At 40.1% G+C, this 23,183-nt stretch overlaps 1 protein-coding gene across 2 annotated transcripts in view; it reads left to right on the forward strand.

The window, feature by feature from the left end:
* LOC131682226 (uncharacterized) overlaps positions 1 to 23,183 on the forward strand; it is a 500,520-nt gene that overhangs the window by 328,742 nt on the left and 148,595 nt on the right. For both annotated transcript variants that reach the window (XM_058963559.1, XM_058963558.1), the window contains 2 exons: positions 7,591 to 7,709; positions 9,077 to 9,230. In XM_058963559.1, the coding sequence (XP_058819542.1) occupies positions 7,591 to 7,709; positions 9,077 to 9,230 (273 nt within the window). The remainder of the gene's footprint in view (positions 1 to 7,590; positions 7,710 to 9,076; positions 9,231 to 23,183) is intronic.

Below are 23,183 nucleotides of genomic sequence, written 5' to 3' on the forward strand. Positions count from 1 at the left end.
GTTCGTTCAAACTTTCTAATTTGATAATATATTCACATTCATAACTAAAACTTTCACTAATTGATTGAGGTAATAAAAAGTCAAATTGCTTAGATTGGCCCAGGACTTGGAAAGTTAATACATTTGTGCATCGATAGACTTTTCAGCCACTTAATTATTTTTGTATAGAGCCTGCATGTACGATGACTAAAGCTCCGTCAATTTAGAATCGGTAAATAAAACATTCTGCGCACAAAAAAAACAGGACATAATCGGGTTCGTGGATTGCAAAAAAGTTGAAAATGGTCAAAAATACCGTCTGTACCTAGCCGATACATTTCAAGTGACTTTTTTCTGTGTCCCTGAAAGTGCCATCAAGGCGCCGATGAGGTACAGCGGGTTGAAAACTTCGTCAGAACGTCTTTGAGGATAAAGCCCTCCTCCCGAATATTTTCGAAAATGAATAATAAAAAGACATGTTTTTCCGGGACTCTTAACAAATTTGAATCTCGTTTAGTATGGACAAATTGATGAGAAAATATTGAAGAAGATTGTTATTTCGAAGCAACAGTCACGACACTCGGGGTGCTTTCTGCTTCTGCCCGAGCCAATGCGAAGCGAACGACAAAAACAGCTACATTTAGAGTGTGTCCCTTACCAGAAGAACTAAAGAAACAGTTACTTTCATTCTTGCCGTACTGATCTGTCGAGATGAGTGAGTCGCAGAAGCAAGTAGTGGGGCTCCGGACAAATGCGGTGGAAAATGGGCTGAACCGCAAACAATTGCCAAATTTGTGGCAGTTTTTCACATAATATTGACAAGTTCACACTCGTGACACGTAAAGGCAAGAAGCAAGGCAGAAATCAGTTGTTCGCGAACACGAAAACAGTAACCACGATGATGAATCGGAAGTGTACGATATAGAAATGAGCGATCCGCAGCTTGTGAGAAACTGATGTTTCCCCACCTCAGAAGCAGGTCTCCACACGCATTGAACCGAATTAAATAAACAAATCATTTAATAAAATGTTGAAGAAATGTTATAGAAGACAATAAAATTTTCTAAAATTTTCTAAAAATGACCACTTTAGCATAAGAGATTGTCACGATTAACCAAGCTCGGGTATAATAATAGGTATTGGCCAGAATAGATCAGATATTTAAATGACAAGTTTATAAATAATACATAAGGCACTTAAGCGTGCTAGTCAAAAAGTATTTTGTTTTGTTAAGAACGATATAGCTGAGAAGAGGGTCTTTGTTTTCACGTCATTTTAACGCAATAATATTTTCATTGGCACTCAATTTCATTTTTAAGCGAGAAATTTTGGCCACACGGATAAGACTGTAATTCCTGAATATCTAGATATTTTTTACAACCGTACAATAAGCAATAACAACTATACTTATTTATTTAAAAAAAGTAAAAGTAAACATGACAAAAAGATGTAAAACAGTGGGTTTACTGAAATGCAAGGTCAATTATCCACGAATTAAATTCGCTCATATATTATTACTCTTTTCTGATATGAACACAATAGCAATCAATGAAGTAAATGAAATTGAAAATATCAAGAAAGTAACATATCAATCAAGAAAAAATTTCAAATTCATGAAATGAGTAGAATGAATAATATAAATCACATTGCTAAAATAAAATAAATTAAATGCAAAATAAAGAGAATAAATTAATGAACTGAATAAATTAGGGGCCATGCATAAATGACGTAGCATTTTGGGGAGGGTATACTAAATTTGTGACGAAGTGTGCCGAGGGGGAGGGTAGGGTAAAAAGTTGTGCGACGTAGTTTAAAACACATTGTTTACAGACAACAATTTCATGATAGTCCATTCCGAAAAGAAATAAATTTAAATTCAAACAAGTTACTTTTGATGCGGTTTTTCATGAGGTAAATTACGATTCGCGGAATTACTAGTTTGCAAATATACGAAAAGATTTTGTATGCGGATTTAACTTGCTACATTACTTAGCTAATGTTGCTAACTAGTAGACTTCGTTTGGAAGCTGAATTAAATTTTCACTTAGGATTCAACCAAACAAAATTTTGTAATTTAGATGAACGTATGCTTCTTAGAATCATTGGCAGCTGCAGGATTGTGGACTGAGAGAACTTCTCTTCATCCTCCCCTTGACATATAAAATTCAAAACAAAACTATCAACACTATATTTGTCATGAAATGGGCTTATTTTGCACGCAATGTGCTGTTGCAATGAAAATGTTGATAAAAGTCGTCAAACATTTTGAAAGGACATGTATTTAAAATAATTGAAAAACATATGTAACTTATTTCTATCTCCTGCCGCTTTGCATGGGACTAGGGGTAGGGGGTAGGTAAATGCTACGTTATTTACGAGGGGGAAGTTAGAATTGTGTGACCAAATGCTACGAGGGGGAAGAGAGGGGTCGAAAATCGCCGAAAAAAAGCTACGTCATTGGTGTACGGCCCCTTATATAAAATGAATACAATGAATTAGGTTCTTTACTGACACAGTTAATCTCACTTTTCTTGACAGTTGCTTGTATCTACATGGACTTAAATTTTTTTCTGGACGACTAGATTCGCTCGAAGCAAGTCACAAAGAATTTTTCTAAGTCCTTGTAAACAGTACAAGCGAACTGTCAAAAATGAACACTCGAGTCCATTTTTGACGTCAGTGAAATGAGTTATATGAGCAAAAAGAATATGAAGAATCAAAGGAATAAAAAGAAAAAGGTAAATAAAAAGAATAAAACGAATACAAAGAATAAAAAGAATAAAAAGTATAAAACAATATAACCAAATAAAAAGTATAAAAGTAATAAAAAGAAGAAAAAATTAAATAAAAGAAATAAAGAGAATAAAAAAATAAAAAGAATAAAAAGAAAGAAAGAATAAGAAGAATAAAAAGAATGAACTGAATGAACCGAATGAACCGAATGAACCGAATGAACCGAATGAAACGAATGAACTGACTGAACTGAGTCTGAACTGAGTCTGAACTGAGTCTGAACTGAGTCTAAACTGAGTCTGAACTGAGTCTGAACTGAGTCTGAACTGAGTCTGAACTGAGTCTGAACTGAGTCTGAACTGAATCTGAACTGAGTCTGAACTGAATCTGAACTGAATCTGAACTGAATCTGAACTGAATCTGAACTGAATCTGAACTGAATCTGAACTGAATCTGAACTGAATCTGAACTGAATCTGAAATGAATCTGAACTGAATCTGAACTGAATCTGAACTGAATCTGAACTGAATCTGAACTGAATCTGAACTGAATCTGAACTGAATCTGAACTGAATCTGAACTGAATCTGAACTGAATCTGAACTGAATCTGAACTGAATCTGAACGAACTGAACCAACTGAACCAATTGAGTGAACTAAACCAACTGAATAAACTGAATTAACTGAATGAACTGTTGGTGAAACTTTCCTCATTTTTTATAAATCGCTGAACATAATATCCAAATTTTTCTGGGTAACGAAAACGAAAGCGCTATTTTTATTATTTAATACTTTTTCCCATTCATCAAATAGTTTTCAAGTTATCGGTGATATCAAAATGTTCAATTTGAAAAACTTCAAAATCTTATAAAATGCATGAAATTATCGGGAACCAATCACAAACGAGCTTCGGTTGGATGTTCTGGAATTGGTTCTTTTAGTTTTATGTGTTTCTTTCGGAAATTGAAATAATAGTTGGTGAAGGAAGATCTGTTCAAATTTTAATTCTTCTGTCTGGTTCATTAACTCTGATGAAGGCTATTTTGATTGCTAAAGAAGAAAAAATTCTCAGTGGAAGATATTTCTCTTGATTAAAAAATTCTCAGTGAAAGATATTTTTCTTGCTAGTTGAACAAACTAAACGCTGCAGTCAGTCAATCGTCTTCTAACTCGATACTGTTATGTTATATGCAGTTTCCTGAAAAGGAGACTGCGACTGATTTCATAATTCTTTCTGTTCAAGATATGTGGCCTGATGCAAGAAAATAGCGGAAACCAATGACGAACGATCTTCAACCGGGTGCTTCAAAATTATTTTTTTCGTTGTATAAACTACTTTCCACAAAAAATGGTCCCCGTTAGTAGCACGAAACGACACTAATTAATAAAATCGCTATCCACCAAACGTGTATAGCTCACAAGTTTCTTGGTATTGTCCTTTGAGGAAATGCATCGTTCGCTTCATATAGCTCAATATTAATGATAATAGAAACAAGTCTGTGGCGGACTTCTCATGATTTTCGTGTTCGGTTGGTGCACCATATTATCGGCTATGGCGAGATGAACTGGATATTTTCAATTTTTTGAGCGGTTATCGGGTTTAGAAATAAATTGGTTAAGAAGATTTTAAATGCCAATCAACAACGCAAATCATGTTTTTCCACAAAAAACTTCGTCACCGAGTCGCTTGTTGGAATTTTTGCATGGAAACATTACAAAATGTTATTGAAATGATGCATTGTAATGTACAAAAGTTTTGATAAATTCGCTTTGCCCAAATGTGTAAAACAAATTTGCTAAAAAGTGTTCTTTTACGATGAGACTCTAGTAGCATCCTTCATCGTTAGTCTTTCATATCTCCTCTTCCACCACGGCCCCATATGTTTCTAATGTACGTGGTTTAGAGAATTTCAGTAAAAATATCTAAACAGTTGTGTTATGCTGCTCTTCAGATAGTAAGACATTTTTGGAGGTATTCAGTGGTGTAAATTTCATCATGGTGCCTTTTGTGATAAAAATTCACCTCGACTTCCACAAGTGCAAATTGCTTGTCAAATAATTCAATCTATTGTAAATTTTGATAGTTACTTCTTTTTGAAACTATTGTCAACTATGACCGTCTCTTTTTTGCGTGAAACTCCTGCCTTGGTGTTTATTAGAAGCCAGATTGTACGCATGTTTGACGTAAGACGTAAGATTTTTCAAGTTCGTTTACGCGCGCTTCCAATTGACTCATTTCTGTTTTGGCCGCAACAAAACACACCATTAAGGATCATCCATAAATGGCTTAGCATTTTTTTTAGTGATTTTTAACACATACCTCCCACGTTGTAGCATTTCGTCCCAATCCTCTAAATACCTACCCTGGTAATTACGTAGCTTGACGGTAACCCTTCCCCCCTTGACCCAATAAAAAATTTAAAAAAAATAAAAGAACGTTGGTTGTCACGGTAAAGATAGACACGTCTACCTTTATCAGGACACATGTTAGTGAACTAGGGTGATTCATAGTTATACTGCCTAAGCTCGACCCTCATTAACAAAAGACAAAGATTAAGCCCGTACGATATTAAGCCTGTTCTAATGACCCTGCCACTTCTAGTTTTCCGATCTGTTTACTTCACATTCTTGCTCTCACTTGAGTACTATGGCTCTAATTTTCATAACTTTCCCTACCCAGTAATTTGACATTGGTATGCGTAAGTGATTATTATAGACCACAGCAACTAACAACAACCATTAATCTAACGGATGAGACGCCGAATTCCGAGAAATGTATAGATTTATTTGCTGGAATCTACACTATGTGAGCAAGAAGGATTATCTATCATTATCACAGAATGTTAGGTGGGCAATTTGATTGTTCCGTACGCTGTAATGTGAACTATTCCCCATAAGTCAGTTTGTAAAGTTAGTGGAAAGTGCACAAACCATAGTGTTTTTGCTATTGAATTGAAAATGAAAAATGAAATATTTCCGCACAATGCCCAGATTCGCCTTATTTGATATGCAAGTGTAATTACAATTAACTATTATGAATATCATATTCCAATCTACTCTCTTTTGACTTCAGAAGAAAAACATGATTAAAAACATGCGCAATTTGCCATCGTCGTTGCGGTACACTTAGATGCCCACTGTTTTCTCTTGACATTGCTCCCCAAACAATCTTCTCATAATTTACGCCCCCGTTTTCGTCATACTGACTTAAAGTCTTGATTTCAAGACGAACGATTATGAAAAGCAATTGTAGAACCCAAGCTTTATTCTTGTTTCAATCTAAAACTGTTTATTTGGCACAATAACAAAAACGACAATAACAGCCGCTCAATAGTGTGCGTTTGGGCATTCTTGTCAATCATGTCATATGGTTACGCGCCTCTTGCGGTGAGCACGGAAAGTAATGAACTTGATAAATTAACGTTTGAAAAAGCCGTTAAATTTTTGCAACACATTAGTGACCTCGAGTGTCATGTCTGGTAGGTCTATGATGTTAGTTAGATGAAACGGGTAAGTTTGTCGTGACATCAGATCAACCCATATTCCCTTTTAAAATGCTACGTAGCATGACATGACCCCCTACACCCCTGTCGTCACACATCATCACAAAATACAAAACTCCCCCTCTCCCATATAATGCTACGTCATTTATGGATGGCCCCTTATGCAATGCACAATAGGGTGGGACAAAAAATAGATTCCAGCCCCGAGCAACTTTTTAGGTACCATTTGGGTCCTAGAACAACTGTGCAAATTCTTAGCTCGATCGGTGAAACTATATTTTTGCGCCCACTGTTTAAAGTTTACATGGGATTTTGTATGGGAAAGTTAACTTTAACAAAATAATTCCTCCAGGAGTCGCCCATTACTTCCTAAAAATAAGTCGTTATGTGGCTTGTATAGGAAATTTAACAAAGAAAAAAAGTCTCGAAAACCACGAAACGATCTGATGCTTGTGGAAAAAGTTATTAAGCAAAAACCAATTGATGCTCTGACGATTGAAAAAATATTCATTTTTTCTAGCACCACTGCTGTTGGTTGTCCAATTATCCGCAATTTTGTTTTAATCCTCTCTTAACGTATCTAAATCGTTTATCTATACTATTTGGCCACTTCGCAAGGTTTTGAGTTATAAATTGAGGCTTCTTTTGTACATAATAAAAGAAAGTTAAAAATTTTGTATATAATAAAACCGTCAGAAGCAGTGATGCTATGAAAAGTGAAATTTTCATCAATCTTCAGGGCATCAATCGGTTTTTGCTTAATAACTTTTTCCACAAGCATCAGATCGTTTTGCAGTCTTCTAGACTTTGTTTCCTTGACAAATTTCTTAAAAAAATCATGCATCTGTTTATTTTTAGGAGATAACGGGCGACTCTTGGAAGAATTAATTTGCAAAAGACAATTTTCCCATACAAAATCCCATGTAAACTTTAAACCGTGGGCGCAAAAATATAGTTTCACCGATCGAGTTAAAAATTTGCAGCGTTGTTCTGGGAGCTAAATGGGACCCAAAAAGTTACTCGGAGCCAAATTTTATTTTTTTCATATAACCATGTCCCACTCTAATGCACAACTTGCAAACTGTACACATCATAGACAAACTGTGCGAAATTTGGTTCAGTTACAGCTAGTTCTAAGTTTTGCAATAATTTCGTGTTCACTTCCGATTTATAGCTGCTATCTTCTAAAAATTCCGTGTGCCTATAGGTTATTTTCATATTGATTTTCTAATTGTTGCTTGAGTGACACAATTTCAGGATAGCTCCCCGAAATTCCATCCTCTCTTTGTGAACTGTTCGCAAAAAGACATTTAATTAACAGCTTCCCTAAAACGTTCTTGTTTCTCTTTACATGCGTCCGTCTCTTCAATCCTGCAGTGGTCTCAGAACAATGGGGTCAACAGTGCGTGCGTCTGAAAGTGACCGTCAAGTCGGACAATTGCGGTGAAAATGCTGACTGCTCTGGAAAAGGTGTATGCTACTCCAACAATTCAATGGTAAGTGCAAACACTGCATAAACTTGTGAACCCCCCCCCCCCACCATTCGTAGGTGGCATATATCGTGCTGAGTGTGTTTGCCTGTGTGTGTGTGTGGGTGGGTATGCGTTTCTATAGGAAAAGTGCTTACTACGAAGAGGCAGAGAGGATCCCGTTGCACATAGTCAAACTTCCATAGCAACTTTTTGTCTGCGTCAGCGGCAATGGTCAGCCATTATGATTGTGAAGAGCAGTACGATGAACGGCGGTTGTCCCGCAGCGAGAAGGAAGCTTACCTCATTAGGCTGTCGTATTGTTCTGCCATCAGAACGGTGTCCTGCAAATGTTGGCACTTGTCAGATGAAGAACTGCAATTGAGCGAACCTCACGCAGAGGTGCCGGTTCGAGTATCCGCATACGTTCCACAGAAACCATAGCAATTTGGTGGAAGGAAGCGAGTATGGCTCGTTGACATTGTAGCTGGTTGGCAGCTGCTAGTTGTTGCTAGCGTGCTATCAACATAACATTTTTTTACTTAATATTCTACATCTCGACAAACATATGATTACGGCCTAAAAGCCAACTGTCAAAATCCACTTTGAATGGAAATTCCGGACAAACCGTTACTAGTCGAACACAGTTCACAACAGTTTATGAAAGAGAAAACTTTTCTCTTTCGTTTACTACCAACATCTGTGATTGGCGCGTAACGGTTTGTCCGGAATTTCCATTCAAAGTGAATTTTGACAGTTGGCTTTTAGGCCGTAATCATATATTTGTCGAGACATTTTCTTGGAGCGTCAATTAATACTAATTAGATAGAAGCTGGAACCAGCATCTAATTTGCCTGCCAAAATGCAAACGCAACAATACTAAAAAATCTCTAGCGAATGATGATGAATGGAACCCACTTATTGGTTCTACAGAACTGTAGGACGTCTTTCTTTCCATCAACTTCCGTCATGGTGGTGGGTGGTTTTTTCGTAAATGTGATTGGTTTCATACCGAATGGAACTTCGCCGAATGGAAAGTGAAAAATTTACACCCTTCAACTCACTCAGGCTTTGCTATCTCCATGGTGAGAAGAAATAAACTGTCAGAACAAGTGGCACCATTCATTCGTCGACGAATACAAGCATGCATCATGAACTTCTGATTCATTTGTGTGTTTTCATTACATATTTGCCATTGCCGTATGAAGAAGTTTGACGCAAAAGAGGACCTCTCACCGTTCGTTTTTAAATTGGCTATGACGATTCAGTGTTGTGTTGTGGACTACAAGTTCATTGCTTATTCTTCCGTACAGATGCTCTACCCCTCGTAGTTAGAAACATTAATCATCAAATCGTAATCTAGTTTTGATTTATTTATTTTTTTGTTTCGACAGGAAGGCTACGAGTGCCAGTGCTGCGGCGGTTTTGCTGGTTCTCACTGCGAGGAGATTGACGCTTGTACCCCGTCGCCCTGCACCAACAACGGAATTTGCGTCGATTTGTCCCAGGGCCACGAAGGGAACGCATATCAGTGCCTCTGTCCGTACGGTAAGTAAGAGTTTGACTTTCATGAATTTGAGTCACACAATATTTGCTGCGAATTTTTGTTGTGATGAAGTGACATTTTTTTACTTTATGTGACTGTATTTGAGTTGTGCTTTCCCGGAATTCTGGGAAAAGCGACATGAGGCAGAGAGCATTTGCAAAACATGTTTCAAGAATATTAAAACCAGTTTCCTCCAGTTTAGTAAAACACGGTCTTCGTGGTGTTCCTTGCGATGTTATGTGTCTAAGTAACACAGGAGCGGATCCAGAAAAAAATTTCGGAGGGGGTTCGGAATTTCGATGTCGAAATCTTTACGTAATATGTAAACCCCTCATTTAATTAAAATCAGTCTTGGTGGTCGAAACTGGTTTGAAACGATTTTGAGTTGGGAATGAATTTTTTTTTTTTTATTTTTTTATTTTTTATCCCTTTATGGGCAGCTAGGGCCGAGGGTTCATACATCCTTGACCTGACGGACAAAGCTATGGTGCCTTGAACACAGGCAACGCAGATCCAAGGCCATCATTGAAATGATAAGTTCTGCGTTTGAAATGTACTTCCCCCGGTTGCCAGACGAATACCTGTAATTATTACTTGTTGCTTTGTATGTATGAATCTAATGTTCAGTCCTGGGTGGTGTATGCGTGGAAGGTGTGGTTTTTAGCGTTCGAGTCCAGGAGTGCATATCTGTCTGGGTTAGCGGGGGCGTTTACCAATTGTGCAACAGTGCGATCGCCAAAGGCTCGAGCACCCGAATGCCAGCGCGTCTCCAACCCCGCGCGCACAGATTCGATCCCAGATTCGTGTGGCCACACGAATCTAAAATCGAATCCACGCACGCAAAATCAGAGACACGCCAGCACTCAAACGCTCGAGCCCCCGGCGACCACACCACCACACAACTAGTAAACGCATATTCACGTGTATTCTTGAACGATCGCGCACGGACCGTGAATATGATAATTAATTTTTAGTGTATGGTAGAGGAACGTGTTGTCTGGCGAATATGAGCATCATTCTTGATTGGTCCAACTGAAGGCATGAGTCGAGAGTAGAGAATTCCGAACGTAGCCGGTCTATGATCGCGCGAGTGGTGGGTTAATGCTTGCGACCGCGGTTGTAAAGTTATAGGTGCTGAAAAGTTCACTTAAGTAAGGGGGTGTTTTAATGTTGGAGAAATTGCGAGCGTAGGTGTGTGTGGATGATTGAAATTGTAATGTAAGTTCGCGTTTTGACCAGGTTTGTGTTATCGCGAAAGTTAGGGGCGTTTGTGCGTTTTGGATGTGAGTGTATATGAGAGAATATGCACTTGATTGTGTTAGTGAGTATGAGTATGAACCTAACTTAAGATATAGTAATAAAAGGAAAAATAACATGCCGAATGTTTCTTTTTTAGGTCACTAACCGTGCAATGCAGAATGCCCAAAAACTCTGAACTAGGCCTCGTCGAGTCCAGTCTGTCCGTCTCGTCCTGTCGTGTCTGGGGTTTCCAGGTTACATGCATTCACCAGATGAGACTAGCTTATGTCAGTTTACTTGTGCACTGGTTTCGTGGAATCGAGGCGATCATCGAAATGATAGATCCTACGAGTGAATGCACTTGGCCCAGTCACCTGTCAAGCATTTGTGTATTGGTTTGTGTTGAGGTATATGTGGAGCCTGTAAATAATATTTTAATACGAATATTATTGTATTTGTTAAAATAAGAAACGTGTACTACTTGCAGTTTGTTGATCGTTCCTACTTATCTGATTCCATCGAGTATGAGAATACATCTCCATTGTTCTAAAACCTGGCGACGTCTGATGGCAGAGAAGAATCATTGTTGGCAGCAATGTTGCTCTTCTTGGATGTATGAGCTCGAAAAGGTCATCACAAGAATATAACGCATGAGACCGAAAATAAATAAAAATAAAATAAAAAGAAGAGTTAGTATTGTTATTGAGTATTAATAATGCGCCGATTTTTTTCGAGAGTTGTCTTACTGGAGCTGTAGAGCTAATTGATTCAATTAAGGCATGGACCTAGACTTCTGGAATCGAGGATAGAGACTTCAGGACGTGAACGACTCATAAATGCGCGAGAGCGGGGGACTGTAGGTTCACGCTTAAGACTGCATTTGAGTGATTACAAGTGCTGAGACGTTCATATTATCACCGAGATGTTATAATGTCTGAGTCTCTACGCATCGCTCGATCGAGATAGAAGTGTTTTGTTTTCGGTCTGTTGGAAAAAGAACAGTGCAGTAATCCGCGTTCAAGGTTATTTTGCCATTCTCTGCCTCTTCGAGGTTTGGACTTTTATTTTCTTTTGTGCGTGTGTTAACCGTTAGGCCACATTCCTCAACCCTTTGTTCGTAAAGCGAGGATTGAACAATAACCAGCTATTTAAGCTGGACTGGTGCGTCGTGGGAAACGAGTATACAGATAAGTGAAATCTACCTTTTTGATACATTTACGGCTTTTTCCCGTCTGCGCGGGTGCTGACCCCGTGCGTTGACGGTGTCGATGGCTTCCTCCCCGGATGGCCAAATGGAGATCGAGTCGACTCCTAAGGCTCTCCCCCGACCCAAACAATATCCAGAGCTCTCGACCGGTCCCTTTGTGGTCTTCTTTCGGCCCAAAACAAAATCGCTGAATCTATTACAGATTTCAAAAGACCTAACGGAACGGTTCTCGGCTGTGATCGAAATAAAAAAGGTCCGCTCAGACAGGCTGAGGGTCGTGCTGACTAACTCAAAGCAGGCAAACGATATTGCTTGCTGCGAGCACTTTACGAAGGACTATCACGTGTATATTCCAGCTGTGAAAGTACAGTCTGAAGGCGTTGTCACCGATGACAGTTTGACATGCGAGGATCTGCTGCAGTACGGGGTTGGCCGTTTCAGAGACCGCTTACTACAGCCAGTGAAAATACTCGAGTGCAAGCGTTTGCACTCAGTAGTAGTTGCGGGGGATGGTTCAAAAACGTACCCCCAATCAAACTCTTATCGGTTGACCTTCGCTGGTACCGCTTTGCCAAATTACGTCCTCTTGCACAAGGTTCGTCTGCCTGTGCGTCTGTTTGTGCCGCGGGTCATGAATTGCACAAAGTGTAAACAATTGGGTCACACAGCCACCCATTGTAGCAATAAGGCCCGCTGTGGAAAATGCGGGGAGAATCATCTAGATGATTCGTGCAGTAAGCAAGCCGAAAAGTGTCCTTACTGTGCGGAGAGTCTGCATGATATCTCGGCATGTCCCGCGTACAAACTACGCGGGGATAAACTAAAACGTTCCCTTGCTGGACGATCCGAACGTTCTTTCGCAGAAATGCTAAAGAAAGCTACACCACCAACCTCAACAAACATCTATGCTCACTTGCCTCCTAACGAGGGCGAGGCTGATGACCCACAAGAGGGAACATCTACTAGGGCGCCTAGAAGTTATAGGAAGAGGAGGAACATTTCCTCTCCTAAAGTTCGTTGTAAAGGCCAGAAGGTATCCCTTGACGGGACTCAGAAAGTCACATCTATTGGAAGTGTTGCAACCAAACCGAAGCAATTAGCTCCTGGTCTCGGAGGATTAAACTCAGAGAAGGAGTTCCCAGCACTTCCCGGAACATCAAAAATCCCAAGTGTTCCTCTGTTTCAGTTCGAGAATAATCGCGGCACTGGAATTATCAAACTCTCGGACATAGTGGACTGGATAATAAAAACTTTCAATATAACTGATCCTATTAAAAATCTTATGTTAGCTTTTCTCCCTACAGTAAGAACATTTTTGAAGCAGTTGACTGCTAAATGGCCCCTCCTTTCAGCGATTGTATCCTTCGATGGCTAACTCATCGAACGAGGTCACGGATTTGATCACTGTTCTACAGTGGAATTGCAGAAGTATCATCCCGAAAATCGATTCCTTCAAAATTTTAATAAATAATTTGAGTTGCGATGCATTTGCATTATGTGAAACTTGGTTAACTTCCGACATAGATCTCAACTTCCACGACTTTAATATTATTCGCCTGGATCGAGACACCCCCTATGGAGGAGTGCTTTTGGGGATCAAAAAGCGCTATTCCTTCTACAGAATTAACCTTCCCTCGATAACAGGAATAGAAGTTGTCGCTTGTCAAGTAACAACCAAAGGCAAAGATCTTTGCATAGCTTCCATATATATTCCCCCCAACACCGCGATTGGGCATCGCCGGCTACATGACATCTTAGAATCCCTGCCAGCACCGCGACTAGTTTTAGGCGACTTTAACTCTCACGGTACGGAATGGGGTTGCCTTTATGATGATAACCGTTCCTCTTTAATTCACAATATTTGCGACAACTTCAACATGACACTTCTAAACACGGGTGAAATGACACGGATTCCTCCCCCACCTGCGCGCCCAAGCGCATTAGATTTATCCCTTTGCTCGACCTCGCTAAAGTTAGAATGCGCGTGGAAGGTAATCCCTGATCCCCACGGTAGCGACCATCTGCCGATCGTAGTCTCAATCAATAACGGCTCAAGGCCATTGGAAACAATCAATATTTCGTATGACCTCACACGAAATATCGATTGGAAGAGCTATGCTGCCGCGATATCCGAAAACATCGAATCTACTCAAGAACTTCCTCCGGAGGAAGAGTACAGCTTTTTGGCTGGCTTGATTCTCGACAGCGCGAATCAAGCTCAGACTAAGCCAGTACCCGGCGCGAACATACAAAAACGTTCTCCCAATCCCTGGTGGGACAAAGAGTGCTCAGACGTGTACGCAGAGAAGGCCGCCGCGTTTAAGACCTTCCGGAACGACGGGTTACCCGCTAGTTTTCGACAGTACGCGACGTTAGACAAGCGAATGAAGAGTTTGATGAAAGCCAAAAAACGCGGTTATTGGCGCCGGTTCGTCGACGGATTAACGAGAGAAACATCGATGAGCACTCTTTGGGGAACAGCCCGACGTATGCGAAATCGAAACAGTACTAATGAGAGCGTGGAATATTCAAACCGTTGGATATTCGATTTCGCCAAGAAGGTTTGTCCGGATTCCGCCCCGGCACAGAAGATCTACCGCGCCGTGTCCCGTGACGATAACGCGAACGAAACACCTTTTTCGATGGTGGAGTTCTCACTTGCTCTCTTGTCGTGTAACAATAAAGCTCCAGGGCCAGACAGAATCAAATTCAACTTGTTGAAGAATCTGCCAGACTCTGCCAAGAGACGCTTGTTGAACTTATTTAATAAGTTTCTTGAGGCTAACATTGTCCCACGCGATTGGAGGCAAGTGAAGGTCATCGCCATCCAAAAACCAGGAAAACCAGCCTCCGACCACAATTCGTATCGACCGATCGCAATGCTATCTTGTATCCGGAAGTTGTTCGAGAAAATGATCCTATCCCGCCTCGACAATTGGGTCGAAGCAAATGGCTTACTGTCAGATACACAATTTGGCTTTCGCAAAGGCAAAGGGACGAATGATTGTCTTGCGTTGCTCTCAACCGAAATTCAAATGGCCTTTGCTAGTAAAGAGCAGATGGCATCAGTGTTCCTAGATATAAAGGGGGCTTTTGATTCAGTTTCTATCAACATTCTTTCAGAGAAGCTGCACCAGCATGGTCTTTCAGCGACTTTAAACAACTTTTTACTAAACTTGTTGTCGGAAAAGCACATGCATTTTTCGCATGGTGACTTATCGACATCACGATTTAGCTACATGGGCCTTCCCCAGGGCTCATGCCTAAGCCCCCTGTTATACAATTTCTACGTCAACGACATTGATGAATGTCTTGACAATTCCTGCACATTAAGACAACTTGCAGATGATGGCGTGGTGTCTGTTACGGGACCCAAAGCTGTCGATCTACAAGGACCATTACAGAATACCTTGGACAATTTGTCTGCATGGGCTATTAAGCTGGGTATCGAATTCTCCACGGAGAAAACTGAGCTAGTTGTATTTTCTAGGAAGCGTGAACCAGCACAACTACAGCTTCTATTAATGGGTCAAACTATAGCTCAGGTCTTCACAGTAAAATATCTAGGGGTCTGGTTCGACTCGAAAGGTACTTGGGGATGCCATATTCGGTATCTGAAACAGAAATGCCAACAAAGGATCAACTTTCTTCGTACAATAACCGGAACGTGGTGGGGTGCCCACCCAGGAGACCTAATTAGGTTGTATCAAACAACGATACTGTCGGTACTGGAATACGGATGCTTCTGCTTTCGATCCGCCGCGAACATACATTTCATCAAACTCGAAAGAATTCAGTATCGTTGTTTGCGTATCGCCTTAGGGTGCATGCAGTCGACCCATACGATGAGTCTCGAAGTCCTGTCGGGCGTTCTCCCGCTGAAAAATCGATTTTGGGAACTCTCATATCGATTGCTCATTCGATGCGATATCTTGAACCCGTTGGTGATTGAAAATTTCGAAAGGCTTGTTGAGCTCAATTCTCAGACCCGTTTTATGTCCCTGTACTTTGACTACATGGCGCAAAATATTAATCCTTCTTCTTACAATCCCAACCGTGTGCATTTCATAAATACTTCTGAATCTACTGTTTTCTTCGACACATCCATGAAAGATGAGATTAGTGGAATTCCGGACCACATACGCCCACAAGTGGTTCCAAATATTTTTTATAATAAATTCCGAGAAGTCGACTGTTCTAAGATGTTTTATACTGACGGATCAAACCTCGAAGGGTCCACTGGCTTCGGTATTTTCAATCAAAAGTTCACCGCCTCCTACAAACTCAGTGACCCTGCTTCAGTTTACGCCGCAGAACTAGCTGCTATTCAGTATACCCTTGGAGTCATTGACACATTACCCGCAGACCATTACTTCATCGTCTCGGATAGTCTGAGTTCTATTGACGCTATTCGCTCGATGAAACATGGAAAGCATTCCTCGTATTTTTTGGGGAAAATACGGGAGCTACTGAGTGCTTTATCTGACAAATCTTTCCAGATTACCTTGGTGTGGGTCCCTTCTCATTGCTCCATTCCGGGCAATGACAAAGCGGACTCCTTAGCTAAGGTGGGTGCTATTGAAGGTGACGTTTTTGAAAGACCAATTTGCTTCAACGAATTTTTCAGTATTACTCATCAGAGAACCCTCGAAAGTTGGCAAACCTCGTGGAGCAATGGGGAGCTAGGAAGGTGGCTACATTCGATAGTCCCTAAGGTATCGACGAAACCTTGGTTCAAGGGGATGGATGTGGGTCGTGACTTCATTCGTGTGATGTCCCGACTCATGGCGAACCATTACACGCTGGATGCACATCTCCGACGTATTGGGCTCGTGGAGAGTGGTATCTGCGCTTGTGGCGACGGTTATCACGATATAGAGCACATAGTCTGGGCGTGCACCGAGTATAGTTCCGCCAGGTCTCGGCTTATGGACACCCTCCGGGCCCGAGGAAGACCACCCAACGTCCCGGTTCGAGATGTGTTGGCAAGCCGCGATGTCCTCTATATGTCCCTTATATACACCTTCATAAAAACCATCAATATCCAACTTTAACTGCCCATTTTTCCTTATCATTCTCAGAAACGCTCTCTTCCACCTGTACCATACACCCACGATGGTTTGATGCGACTCCAAGGCGACACAAAACATCCCTGTCAAATGAGCCAACAAACACGGGACCTAAAGCACGAACATCACACGCACAACTCGAAATGTAGCCGATCAACATCTGAGCCGCACTACGAAATCGTCTGGAGAAACCCCTGCCATCTTAAGAACGACCACCCGGCGTCCCAGTACATGATTCTTCCTGATGAAGGCCACCCTGATTCTGTAATCCATCCGTTGATCTCCCGAAGTCTGAAACTGAAATAATGTTCTCCCCCTGCCATGTTTATCCACCCTACTTCCCCTGACTCTTATACACAGAAGTAACACCCCTTCCCCCCCCCCCCCCCAAATATCTTCATGAAGCATTTAGCTCTTCTTGCCTTTTCTAGTTTTAACTATTATATTATATGATCTCGTTGAAAATGCCCAACTCTACTACCACATAAAATAACTCTAATTAATGTCTCCGAATCTTTACAAAATTTAATCACGCCCTCTAATTATTTCTACTTTTAAGATAGTCGTATAAATTTTCCCCCTTAGTTAAACATTATTTGCTCTAATAATCTCATTGCTAAAAATGTCAAACCATATTGCCATAAAAACTAAATGACCCCCTAATCTTACGAAAATTATATTACCCCCTTGTGTATATGTATAGCTAATCAATATGTAATCCCCTAGTTTTAAGTAATTTAAAATGTAAAACAAAACAAAATTGGCACCTTTAAGCTAACGCAAACTTGCCTTATCAAATAAACGAATTGGAAAAAAAAAATGTTATAATGTCTGGAAGAGCGCGAGTATAGGTTGCGTGGATGGTCGCGAAGGGCTCAAGCATTTTTATATTTGTCGCGTGTATGTGACTTTGTGTGTATACATTCGATTTTTATGTAGTTTAGTGAATATGAGCATTATATTTTTGATTGGTCCACCTGACGGCATTGGACTTATGCTACTAGGGCCTAGAATAGGGGATTCCGGACGAAACCGATGCATGATCGCGCGAAAACGGGCATTTGGAGGTTCACTCTCGAGACCGGGATTGTTAATTTAAAAGTGCTAAACCATTCACTTAGTCACCGGGGTGTTATACTTTTTACGAGATCGTGAGTGTGGTCGCGCGTGGATGATCGCGAAGGACTCGAGCGTTTGTATGTGGACGTTTTTGTCGCGTGTGCTAGTATGTAACTTCGCGTGGACACATTATTTTTGTAAGCGTGTGGCCATTCGCATGTTCGCGTATTCTTCAATGACCGCGCGTGGACGTCTTATCTAGTTTTTATTTCTATTGGTCCAACTAACGGCATGAATTTGGGCTGCTAGGATCAAGGGCGGAGACTTCCGGACGTGACCGATTCATGATTACGCGAGCTTAGGTTCTTAGGTTCCAACGTTCACCTAATCAATCGGGATGTTTGAATATTGGCGAGAACACGGGCGTTCGTATTTGTGACCAGGTTTGTGTTATCGTGTAGGCCACGTTTGTACATTTGGAATGAGAGATTGATAGTGTATATGAGAGAATAAGAAATTTGCTTGCAGAGAGAATTGGGCCCTAAACCCACATTGTATATTATTTGACCATGGCAGTGGATAATAAAGGTCGCCAAGTTAAGTACTAAAATTGATCACAATATAGCTTAACTAAAAAGAAAATATTCGTATCCCAAGTTTCTGTGATATAATCACTGTAATACTGCTTTGGTGGAAAAGCCCCCGGACCACATCAAGGTACAGTATCATGCCGAGGGATTTTGAGTTGGGAATGAATTTAAAACAGAAACTATTTTAAAATTTCTCAAGAAGTTAAAAAGTTTCGGAGGGGTCCGTACCCCCAGAACCCTTCCCCTGAATCTGCCACTGAAGTAACATAAGCCTTTCTGATAAGAATATTCTTACCGCCATTGGAAAAAAATTTCTCGAGAGCAACTGGACAAGATTCTATGCCTGCTATGATACTGAAGAAATGTTCAAACGTACTACGTGTTCCATTGAAATTAATCTTCAATCAATCGCTGTCGTAAGCTGTGTTCCGGTGTGTGGGAAAAAAATGTTCATCGTTCTTCAAAAGTCTCTAGATAAGATGTGGCGAATTATCGTGGTCCCACGCCTATTTGTGCTTTTGAAGATTATATGTAGTAGAAAATTTTCTATGCAATGCGACGGAAACGTACACAAACACAGGCCCAGGATGACAGGTCGCTTTCTTTTCATTTTCCATTTTCTCTCGTACTTTCTAACAGAAAAAAGTGCGTTTTCATATACGGTAATATTGCATAGTCTGCCCATTATGTGTATAGCCATTATGTGTCCAACAAAAAACACCTTTAATGGGCCGACGAGGTTACCCGGGACCCACAAATTGAAATGCTGGTAACTATGGCTTTCTTTAACCGATTTGGACACTTTTAGATGCGTTGGATTCAGGAACTCGTCTATTTTTTGGTTCTATAGAATTCAACCGGATGAATGGATCTGATTCTTTGTAATGCGGATTTTCCGGAGTAATGTTCTAGTACTAGGGTATGATTTGTAAATTATAGTAATGCCCCAACAATATAAGTATCAAATCTCTTCAAATCGTATTCCATTAAAATTCACAAACAGTATTACAGTACTGGAACATGTTTCCGGAAAACAAGATTCTTGGGAACTAAATGAATTAACCCGATTTATTTTAACCAAATCTAAAAGTGAATGAGTTCCTGAACCTAAAACACTCAAAAGTGTCGAAATCGGTTAGAAAGTGCCTTAGTTATTGGCATTTCAGTTTTGTAGGTACCCAGGTACCCTCGTCGATCTGTTACGTAGTAAAAATATTCAGGAGCCCCTTCTCCCCCCCCCCCTACTAAATTATTATTAACCCAAAAGCTTGACTTAGTGCAGTTCTAAGATGTCACAAAGTTTCAATTTCCAGCTATGGACAAAACATTGGAATTTCAATAAATGAAACCTAAAAAAGGTACCCCATTGGACACAGAACGGTTAAGTTTCCCCCTAGGAAAGAACTGCTTTAATCGATAATTGCAAGAGAGGAAAGTTCAGCAAACAGAAGCTTTACAATAATAACCTTGCTTCGATTGAATTTTCCGGCTTAGGTGTTCCACTATTTGTTGCTGATGTGGTCGTGCAAAAATGACCGATTCACCTAAAGGTGAGATGGAGAATAAAAAATCGACAACCCGGCTCAAGTTTTATCCATGCTCCACAACCGGGCCTTACAGGTTCTTTTTCGGAGTCAAAGATATTTTTTTTAACCTTGCAGATTTCTCTAGTTCAGACAGAGCGAAATTCGGCCGTGACAACAATATCGAAAATTCACCCTGATAAGCTTGCGGAGGTGGTAAATAGCGTGACTTATTAGTCATGGGTGCGTTTCGACTTCGTCTCTTCAGAAACCGACACTAACATTTTGGGGGAAACCCACATGATCTCCCTGTATGTCCCTTGTACAGCGCGAGGAGAATCTTTAGCGTTCCCTTCAAGGATGCTCTAAGCGATCTTTTGCAGAAATGCTAAAGATAGCTACGACACCGACCTCTACGAACATCTATAATAACTTGTCTGCTGGCGAAGTCGACTGTGATGAGCCCCTGGGGAGGGAACATCTTTCGCTGTACCTCCCATTTCAAATCAAGCACATTGAACAGGGATCGTCCGTATCCGATCTTCGATCAAAGATAGTCCGCAAAGAAGTCCGCAAGACGCAGAAATACTCAGCAGTGCCAGATATCTCGAAAGTTGGCCTGTATAAGTTCAAAATTTTGATATTTTGTCTAAAGCAAACAAATGATGTTACTGGCGACAAGACTTTCATGAAGCACTAACGCATTTACATGCCCGCACACAAAGTTGAGATCGATGGTGTTGTTATCGATTCGAACTTGGCATACGTGGATCAACAGAAGAACGGGATTGTATGTTTCAATGACCTATTGCTCCAGGGAGCGAATATTTTGAGTAAAAATCGCGCTGGACGGGATAAAAGGGGGTGTCCCTTCAAACTAGTGTCGGGTTGACATTTTCAGAGACTGCTTTGCGTCTTCTTCGACAAAGTTCGTCTGCACGGTCGGTTGTTTCTGCCGCGCGTCATGCATGCAGTATTACACTAGTTATAAGCAAATGGGTCTTGGTAAGAATATTTTTTTTCTCTCTTGAAAGGTCGCAAAATATACTACGAAGAAAAAGCTCTGCCACAAATCCGAAGCAAACAGCACCTGGTCTTAGACAATTCAGAAGAAACTAAGTGTTTCCAACGCTACTAGGAACATCAAAAATTCCATGTGAACTCCTCCCGGCATCGAGGAAACTTCGGCATGGGTTTATCTTCTCGATGATAATTGATCTAGTTTACTCTACGATCTTTGCTACAGCTTTATAAGGACGGCTTGTTTTACTGCTCATGACCACATTTCAGGTCCCCTTGTTTCTATGAAACTGAGAAAACGAGCGGAAAAGTTTGCAATAATTTTCACTGTTTTTATTTAAATTTGAAATCATTGTCTTGTACGTTGTTTATTCTGGATTACCAGGACCGTAGCGTAGTCTTCAAGCGTCTTTGGTAGAGTCTCAATAAGGCGCCTTTTTGCTGTCCGTTTAGGCTTTTTTTATCAGTTCAGGGTGTAGTGGTATCTGGGAATGATACTCCTAGCCTGACTTATTTTATGACTTAGCCTCACTTATTTTATAAAGCAGATCAAGATTTTAGCGCCCCCCCCCCTTCTAAGGTTGGCAACCTTGGCGGGGGCCAAGCTGGCCAACCGCAATCACGGTGTCTTTGTCGAACAACACCTAAAGGCCTACTGGTTAAAAAGTCGATTTGCAAGAACCCACAAAATATTGTTGGGTTTAGTTGAACAGTGTATTCAGATGTATTTAAGTGTTTACCAAATCCCACTTTAAACAGAAAAAAATTATTTTTGGATTCCGCCGATTCTTGGGCGCCAATGATATTTTATGAACATGGAAGTATAGAGAAATGTTGACCAGACTTATTCGATACTGTTAACATTTTAAGATGTTAAAGAGAATTGTAAACAGATTTTATTTTTTCGATCATGTATTCGTGTCTTCTTTATAATATATATTGTCATTCTAGGGGATGACTATTGTAATCTAGAACTACCATCCTTCCTATTCACGTGAAATACAATTGGCTTAAATCCAAAACTTTCTATTTGAATGAACTTAATCATATGATAAATGATAAATCTGTCAACTTGCAAGTTATTGAAACTCTCGTTAGTCATTTTCAATAACAAATGAAAGGTGGTTGAAGGAAAGAAAAAAAAACTTTGAGTTTTAGGTATATGTTTGAATACTTCTGGAACAGATTCCATTCATCGGAATGTATAAATGTAGGGTTTTGCTTGCACTCAAATCGCATTTTATTTCCAAAAGAAATACTTTTCACAAAGTCTTAGGAAAAGGCATCAAAACCAAATTTCATAATTTCCTTTAAGAAGAAATTCCGGAAGCGTTACTCGCAGAACACTGATTACAATAGTAAAAAAGCGTCGCGCTGAACCATACAATCAGGGAATTCTCCTAGTAATTTAAGATTGAAAATTTCTCGCATAATATAGGATAAGAGCGAAGATCGTTTATCAAGAAAACAGGAAACTCTGTCCAGAATCTGGAGATAGTAATAGCAACATCTCTTTCGGATAAACGTGGTCATTTCTATATCTAGTTTTATATTAAGCTCCCTATTTTCGTACAACAGACAAAACTTTTATTTCTCATTGACTATTGCGATTTCTGTTCAGCGTATGGGGATTCCGGAATTTCCTCTCAAAGAGAATTACGATAGTAGGCTCTGCCATCTTTCTCCTAGGTTATGCGAAAATTTGTTTCTTTTGAAGGTAAAGTATGATTGGAGTACAAGAAAAGCATACTAGGCATATCGTTCGAAGAACAGAAGTCTTCCAATTTCTCTATAAAAAGTTAACAAACTTGAACCTAAATCTCATAGAATTTTATTTTTATCTATCATTGTTATACTAATTTTAAAACGGTCAATCAGGATTCATAAATGACTAAATATCTAATCGAGTTTGTTCAAATATAAAGGTTTTAATTTAAATTTAAATTTTAAAATTTAAATTTAAGCAAAAATATATCTTACAAGAAGTTGATGGAAAAGGAGGTTGATTCAGATTATTTCAGCCATCCTCCAGAACGAATATATTTTTGACAGCTGTTCCTTTTTTACTACATTACCCAGCATCTTTGAAAAGAGTACCAATTTCATACAAATTTTATCTACTCTTTTATATACGTCCTTGGTCATAAGATTTCATTGGTACGAAAGAACCGGTGAAATCTGGAATCAGGTTTTTTGCGCTTTAAGGTGGGACTTTGTCAGCACTCAGATTGCTCTGAATACACTGCTC

The sequence above is a fragment of the Topomyia yanbarensis genome, chromosome 2, assembly GCF_030247195.1.
Source record: "Topomyia yanbarensis strain Yona2022 chromosome 2, ASM3024719v1, whole genome shotgun sequence".
NCBI classification, from domain to species: domain Eukaryota; kingdom Metazoa; phylum Arthropoda; class Insecta; order Diptera; family Culicidae; genus Topomyia; species Topomyia yanbarensis.